The sequence below is a fragment of the Crocodylus porosus genome, unplaced genomic scaffold (genome assembly GCF_001723895.1).
Source record: "Crocodylus porosus isolate Cpor-Errol unplaced genomic scaffold, CroPor_comp1, whole genome shotgun sequence".
In the NCBI taxonomy this organism is placed as follows: Eukaryota; Metazoa; Chordata; order Crocodylia; family Crocodylidae; genus Crocodylus; species Crocodylus porosus.
This window is the reverse complement of record NW_017728886.1, coordinates 6,835,163-6,843,540: the sequence shown is the minus strand read 5'-3', so window position 1 is coordinate 6,843,540 and position 8,378 is coordinate 6,835,163. Positions and strand designations below refer to the sequence as shown.

The 8,378-nt window shown below is 47.5% G+C and overlaps 1 protein-coding gene across 1 annotated transcript in view; it reads left to right on the top strand.

Moving 5' to 3' along the window:
* Nucleotides 1-4,142: 4,142 nt before the first annotated feature.
* Nucleotides 4,143-8,378, top strand: part of KIF9 (kinesin family member 9) — a 45,013-nt gene continuing 40,777 nt past the window's right edge. The window contains exons 1-2 of the mRNA XM_019529828.1: nucleotides 4,143-4,256; nucleotides 6,871-6,971. Coding sequence (XP_019385373.1) covers nucleotides 6,876-6,971 — 96 coding nt within the window. The 5' untranslated portion in view covers nucleotides 4,143-4,256; nucleotides 6,871-6,875. The remainder of the gene's footprint in view (nucleotides 4,257-6,870; nucleotides 6,972-8,378) is intronic.

Sequence of the window (8,378 nt, the reverse complement as noted above, 5' to 3'; positions counted from 1 at the left end):
TTTCCCAGCCAGCGGATCGTGGTGGAGCCAAGGCCACAACCAGCCAGTTTGGCCAAGAGGTGATCATGGGATACCAGATCAAAAGCTTTTAAGTCAAGATATATGACATCAATCTCATCTCAGATAGTCTTACATTGATGCTAGGCAAGCTTTTTGAGAGAGTTATTCTGGTGCATGTCCATGAGGGGCCAGGGGGGAGGTTATGCTTAGGGGCAACCAACACGGGTTCATCAGCGGCAGGTCCTGTCAGACCAACCTGGTGGCCTTCTACGACCAGGTCACCAAATCCTCAGACGCAGGGGTAGCATTGGACATCGTCTTCCTGAACTTTTGGAAAGCCTTCGACACTGTCTCTCACCCCGTTCTCATTAAGAAACTGGGGGGCTGTGGTGTCAACACCCACACAGATGTGTCACCAACTGGCTGGAGGGCCGCACCCAGAGCATGGTGGTGGACGGGTCATTTTCGGCCTGGAGGGATGTGGGCAGTGGGGTCCCCCAGGGCTTGGTCCTCGGGCCCGCACTGTTCAACATCTTCATCAGTGACTTGGACGAGGTGGTATAAAGCACCTATTCAAATTTGCTGATGACACTAAGATGTGGGAGGGTGTGGGCACGCTAGAAGAGAGGAATAAGCTGCAATCGAACCTAGACAGGTTACAGGGGTGGACGGATGAGAACAGGATGGGATTCAACACCGACAAGTGCAAAGTGATGCACCTGGGGAAGAAGAACCAGCACCACACCTACAGGCTGGGGAGATTCCTTCTCGTCAGTACAGAGGCGGAAAAGGATCTTGGAGTCATCATTGATGGCAAGATGAACATGGGCCGGCAGTGTGGGAAGGCAGTCAGGAAGGCCAACTGCACCTTGTCATGCATCCACAGATGCATCTTGAGCAGGTCCAAGGAGGTGATCCTCCCCATCTATGTGGCACTGGTCAGGCCGCAGCTGGAGGACTGCGTCCAGTTCTGGGCACCGCACTTCAGGAGGGATGTGGACAACATGGAGAGGGTCCAGAGGAGGCCACTCACATGATCAGGGGACAACAGGGCAGGCCCTACGAGGAGAGGCTACGGGACCTGAACCTGTTCAGCCTCCACAAGAGAAGGCTGAGGGGGGATCTAGTGGCCTGTTACAAACTAGTCAGGGGGGATCAGCGGGCACTGGGGGAGTCCCTGTTCCCCCGAGCATGGCCAGGAGTGACCAGGAATAACGGTCACAAGCCGGCAGAGGGTAGGTTTAGGTTAGACATCAGGAGGCGTGACTTCATGGTCGGGCGGCTAGGGTCTGGAACCAACTTCCAAGAGAAGTGGTGCTGGCTCCTGCCCTGGGGGGCTTTAAGAGGAGGCTGGATGTACACCTTGCTGGGGTCGTTTGACCCCGGTACTCTTTCCTGCCATGTCAGGGGGTCAGACTAGACGATTTACTCAGGTCTCTTCCGACCCTAGAAACTATGAAATTGTGAACTATAAATCCCACCCCGCCAGGCTAAATAACCCTGGGTCTTCCAGCCTTTCCTCCTCAGTCTTGCCTCTCAGGCCCCCCATCACTTTTATCACTGCTTGTGGCTGCTCTTTCCATCCATACTTCTCAACCTTGCTCCCCTTCATCCCCACGTCCCAGGTATCCCGTTTTATTGTCTGCCTCACTTCCACCCACATGGCTGTGCTGCCACTTGTTTCTTTTTTCACATCCAATGCTGTCCCCGTCTTATGCTGCTCACGGTGAAGATGGCAGCACCGTCCCTTTGGGAAATGTGCACTTGCTCTGAACGTTGGAGTGGTTGGGTTGGAAGAGTGCTGCAGAAATGCCCGAATTCCTTGAAACCATGGGATCAAAGCCTTGGTTTTTATATCCTATTTTGGCAGATTCTAGTCTGAGAGGAGATATCTTGAGTTTGAAAGCCAATAGGACATCTTTGACAAGTTTGCAGACAGCCATTGGGTGCGGTTGCAGATACTCTGAAGGGCAGGATCCAGAATGACCCAATGGTCCACAATCAGTGAAATGAGATTCAACAAAGTGTACAAATATAGATGGGAATGGCTGGCTCAGCTGCAGTGCTGCAGAGAAGGATGTGGGAGTTACAGTGGACCATAAGCTGAGTATGAGCCAGCAGTGCTTTCTTATTGCTGCAAAAAACAACAGCATCCTGGGTTATATTAACAGGAGTGTCACCTGCAAGTCAAGTGAAGTGATTCCCCCACTCACTCACCTGGATGGTGCGCTGTGTCTAGTTTTGGGCCCCACACTTCAAGGAGGATGTGGACAGGTTGGAAAGAGTCCAGTGCAGGGAGACAACAATGATCAGGGGCCCAGATGTAGGAGGAAAGGAGGTAAGAGCTCGGGTTATTTAGTCTGGAGAAGAGAAGACTGAGAAGAGATTTGATCGCAGTCTTCAAGTACCTGAAGGGCAATTATAGAGAGGATGGAGATGGGCTTTCCTCTGTGACCGTAGGAGCAATGGCCTCAAGCTGTAGCAGAGGAACTGTAGGTTGGAGATCAAAAAAACTTTCTGATTATGAGGGATCAGGCACTGAAATAAGCTACCTAGAAAAATTGTGGGATCTCCATCCTTGGAAATGTTCAGAAGGAGGTTGCACAACCCCTTGGCTGGGCTGGTTTAGTCAGAGACAATCCTTTGTTGAGCAGGGGCTGGGCTAGGAAGCCTCATAAGGTCCCTCCGAGCCCGACTTTGTTAGGATCCTGTCTGGGTGTCCAATCCTGTTTTTCTCAGCCTGATTGTCTCATGTTTGGCTTCCAGCAGGGTTGACCCAGCTTGCTATCCTGAGGTGGATAAACTGAGCCATTTGCTGTGGGAAGGTCTCAAGCCACTCTGCTGCCTGCTCCACCTGGCCCTTAACTGTCCCGGTGTGTCAGGTTGGGGCGGGTCAATCCCGAGGCCGGTGCAACCGTTGGGGCACCTTAGATGCTATAAAAACCCTCCTCCACTTTACCTTTGTTTAGTCAGCTTTGTGCCAACCTGTGCCCGGTTCAAATTGAGCTGCTGAGCCGAGATCCTCAACCAAGAACCCCCTTTCTCCCTGCTCTGCTGTGTGACGTGCTGAGTTCCCCTCCGCTCAAGAGTCAGCTGTGTTTCAGTGCTGTGGCTATATAGCTCCAAGTACCAAAATCCTTAGTTTTTACTCAGAACTTACAGGAAAACTCATGTTGATCTCCAGGCCCCGGCAAGGGCTGAGTAAGGATTTCAGGATTAGGCCTGTAGTTTGTAAATAGCTTTGAGAGCAAAGATTTGCTGCAAGTGCAAACATTTGCCAGTATTACACTGGTAGCATTATGATTATTACGTGTGATTTCTATAGCCCCAGCAGAGAAGCGTGGCATTCACTCCAGTGAGAACTATGGCTTGCTTGTCCCCTTTTATTGTTGGCCGTGTATTGTGAAGCTGGTTGTTTAGTGCTTGCTTCTTGTAGGGTGCTGGTGAGATGCTGTTGGTGAAGGGTAACGGGAGACCTTGCTAATAATCTCATCTAGGCATTTCTTTCTGTTGCCTTAGTTGTTGGAGTAGCAAGGGGCATTTCAGCTTACGTGCCTAGTAGACATGTAATTTCATGTTTAACGCTTCAGTAAAAATAGGCAAACGTCTGTGTGGGGTTTAGATTGTAGCCATGTTGGTCTAAGGATGTAGGCAGACGAGGTTCTTTGGGTAAATCTAATATCTTTTATTAGACCAACTCAAATAATTGGAAAAATCCTCATGTGTAAATGTCTGTGATTCCCCCACAGATACCATTTGAAAAATCCATGGTTGGCTGGAGGTTTGGAGGCTATGGGCTATGGGGCTTTTCATTTCTAGGCCGCTCAGTAAAAACCTCTCTGAAGGAATCACTGTTCCTAACCCTGGGAGACTATTGGATGTCTTGTATGGAATGACCTTGATGGATCTCAGCTCTGTGGTGCCACATCATAAAAACAGCGATGCAAATTGGCATCCCAGTCAGCAGTGACAGCAGAAAGGCCAAGGGCTGAGTGGGCCATAGAGGCTGAATGCCCCTTTCTTACAGCTGTGACCTTTCTCTTATGTGACAATGGTGAAGAACCACAAAAGGACTCTTTTCTAACAATGAACAATGAACTTTATTACAATAATGAAAATAGCATTTGCTCCAAAACTTTCCTCTCTTTTTCTTTTTAGAGCTTTCACTTAGAACCTTCCCCGTCACCCTGCTTCTGCCTGGATTCTTGCTGCAGCTGAAGAAACAGAGCACGTGTGTTTATAATCTTCAGGTTCAGGTAGAAGCCCATTGATGAGATACCGGGAAAAGTTATAGCTCTGCTGTCTGAACTGTCCCTTTGCTTTGGATAAAGAAAGTGCTTCACACTCTGGGGTTGTCACTCTTTCACTAGCATTCAATCTGTGTTTAAATACTAATATACAAACAGTAGTCATGATTGGTCATGTGTTTCATCTTCTGCAGGTGGCCTCGCAAGCCACTCTGTGTTAGTTGGTGAGTATCATTAGTCTGGTGGAATGGTGAGAATCTTCCAGTCTAAGAAGCATATTTAAAAAGAAATATCCTCATGTGAAATGGATATACCTCTGTGCCCTCAGGAGTGTTTGTTGAGCCATTCAGACATAAGTACTTTAAGACACTCAGGTGAAAGGTACTTTTTCATTTTTATGGTAAGTCGTCATGAGACAGTAGAATATCCACATACTTGGTATCTGTGCACTTAGTATTCATTTAAAGGCAAATAAAAGGGATAGTGAAGGAGCTAAAGCAGTGAAAGGAATGGAGAGCCTTGCTCTGCTTGGGTCACGGGTGATATCTTCCCCTGTTGTAACCCTGCCTCAGGTCATTTGACCTAAGGTGAGCAGTAAGCAAATGACTGTCCTGAAAAGTTGATACTGGAATGTCCAAACATAACAGAAGTAATTCATCCTGGTGCTGTTGGGGTTTTGCATAGTCTGTGCCCCAGTGCAGAGCCCCTAGTGCAGAGGTGAGCCGACATTTGGGCCAGAGGGCCATTTGGGGGGTTTTGGTGAGTTGCCATGGGCCAGGTCGGCCCTTTCTGTCCCCCAGCCCTGCAGCAGCTCACCAAAATTTCCTACGTGGCTCTGCCTCAGGACCCGGCCCCACGCTGTCACCACCCAGTGATCCTGGGGGCTCCTTGGAGATCAGCTTGCATCCTGCACGGGCAGGGCACACTCTGGGGCTGTGGGTGGGTGGAGAGTGCCATCTGAAAGTGGGGTGGGTGGGCAGGGCCGGGACTGGTGCCAGGATTGCGAGGCAGTGACAATGCAGGGTTGGTGCCTGGGGCAGAACTGCGATCCAGTCCAGGCACACCCCTGCCCACTGAACCAAAGCACATCTCAGGGATGTGCGGGCACAAGATCGTGGCTCTGCCCTGGGCCCTGGCCTCAGGCTGCCACTGCCCTGTGATCCTGGCCCTGCTCACATGTCCCACTCTTGGGTGCCACTCCCTGGCCACCTGCAGCCCCATCCCATCCACCTGGCTGAGTGCGCCTTGCTCATGAGGGTCCCAGATAAATATTCATGGAGACCCTGCCCACCCACTCTGTTCGGCACCCCCAGTGGTAGGTGTGGGGTGGACAGGCCAAGGTGCCTGGGTAGCAGGGCTGGGTCCACCAGTGGCTTCAGCTAGAAGGAACTGCTGCCACTGGGGCTTCCATGAAGTGGAGTCCAACCACTGCCCTAGCTCTGCTGCCTGCCTGGGAGCAGTGGGAGCAGCTGCATGCATCATAACCCTGGCTGCCCCTCACACCTGGGATGGGCAGAGCCAAGAGACCTGTCACAGCCTGGATGGAATCTCTTGGTGGGCCAGATCCAGCCCACAGGCCATACTTTGCCCACCCCCACTCTAGTGAGAGGGATGTCAGGGGTTGGGCCACAGAGAGTCATTTCTCTAATTGCAAGCACTGTGGAGAAAGGTTTACATTTATCTCCATGACTGTACAGTGCTTATCCCAAGGGGAAGGCAAATCTTACTGGGATGCCTGAGCAGTACAGTAATATAGTTAATAATAAAAGATACAGCTACTTTCTTCTGCATGCCCTGTGCCTGATGTAGACTATATTTTTAAAAAGCTTGTGGTAACAGTGCTGCTCCTGTACTGTTAATGTGTCTTTTTGTTTTAAGAATTACATGCTGAAGTCTTCACATTTATCCTTTCTCAACATCTGCCGTATTTGCAGAAGTGAAAAGACAATTTTTTTCTACCTGTTAACACTATATATCTGAAAATCATGTTGGGTTCTTGCCTCTCAGTTCATCAGTAATCCTATTGTCTGGTTCAAATCCAGGGTCAAATGCTGCTTTTCTGTGGCTGAAGGGCCTGGGTAGTGAGTTAGTAAACCCAAAAGCCTGGTAGTTCAAGTCTGGGTGCAAGCAAGTGATCTTAAGTCTCTATGACAGTGTAATGCTGAAGTAACTTCACTGTTGTCAGTTGTATTATGGCAGATAAATATCAGAGGGTAGAACAGAGTCATTAGCTGAGAATCATGTTGATGATGCATTAAACAAAATAGCATCTATCTTGTTCTCCTGTGGCTTTCAGGAACAGAAGCTCACCTGTTTCAGTAAATAACTAATACTCAAAATCCCAAGAAGAAACTATGATGAGTGAGAATGTTCTGTTTTCACATGCTTGCTTTTCTGACAATAAAAATAGTTCAGAAATTTCTCTGCTGAGGCCAGGCATTTGTCTATGGTTCCTCTTATTAAACCGTAGTTAGAAACCACAGCCTAACCTTTGTAAACAGTCTATTTTTAAAATTGGCTTTGCTGCAGGCTGTCTTCCCTTAATGAACATTACTAAATTGCCTTTTAGGGAATACAGTAGTTTCTTGTCAACCTTATTTTCCTCTCCCTCCCTCTCTTTTAGACAGAATGAGTGCAGTAAGAAGGAAAGTCCGTGCTTTTGTACGAGTCAAGCCAACAGCTGATTTTCCTCAAGATGTAATCAGATTTGGGCCAGACAACAAGGTAAAGGAACAATAAATACCATGAGCATCAAGGGCCTGGATTTTGACTGACGTTATGCCAGTAGAGATGAGGAACAACTGTGGAGTGTTACTATCAATGGATTTATGCCCAGGATGAGTTTGCTCCAGTTTCTGTTATTATGGTACATTGATGTTCTCAGGAATATAGAACATGAAACCAGAAGGAATCTCCTGGATTCTCAAGTCTAGTTCCTTGCTGCTGCAGGCAAACAAGTCATATAAGCCTCTTCATCAATTTATTTTAATGCTAATTAAGTTGTTTGTTCCTACTACTTCTATGAGAAGCCTGTTCCAGAATGTCACTCCTCTGATAGATTAGAAACCTTCTTCTGATTTCCAGCCTAAATCTATACTCCAGATACGTACTCATTTGTACTTCTGCCAATGCTGTCATTTTGCTTAAAGAAGCTTTTCTCCCTTCTTGCTGTTGAGCCCTGCCATAAGAGCAATCGTGTCCCCTCTCGGCCTTCATTTAGTTAGGCTAACAAACCACATTCTTTTAGTCTCATCTCACAAGATAGATTCTCCATTTCCCTGGTCATTTTAATAGTCCTTCTCTGCACCTGTTCCAGTTTGAATTCCCCTGTCATGAATATGGGTAACCGGAATTATGTATGGTATTCCGGGTGAGATCTAACTCATGCCACATATAATACTTCATTCCTCCTGGTGGAATGACTTCACTGGAGACCTCCAAGGATTGCATTTACCTTTCTCCTGACCACATCATGCTTGCAAATTAGCATCCTTCTATGACTGACTAATATATTTACATCTTTTTCCTTCTCTGTCATTTCCAAACCATGATCCTCTTATTTTTACCAGAGATTTTTGTTATTAGTGCAGAAATACATGGCCTTGCTCTCTGTACTAGTACATTTCTTCCGTTTATCTAACACCAATCTGCAAAGCCATTCAATCATTCCTATGACATTCTGATCCTCCTCTGTCTTGGCATTGCTTCCCACCTTTTGTCACCTGCAAATTTCACTAGCCCACTTCAGCTTTTAGGAACCAAATTTGTAAATGAAAATATTGTACAAGATTGGTCCCAAGACCAGGCCCTGAGGAATGCTACTAGTTACCTCCCTTCTAGCCTGATAGTTCTGGTTTCAGCATAGCCTGTTCTCATCTCCCCTTTGTAACTGTTTTATATTATTCTCTTTTTATTTTTATATTATTTTCTTTTCTCTTTTCTGTATAACTGCCGCGCGGCACTCTCACATTTATGTAACCTTGAGGCCTCCACCATTAACCAAAGCAAGCGCCTGGTACCACTTTCTGCTGCCTTGCAGTCTTCACGGTTAGTCTAAACAAGTGCCTGGTACTATTCTCTGCTGGCAGTAGGCCACACACCTGTACTCTGTAAATTTTACTTCTTATCTAA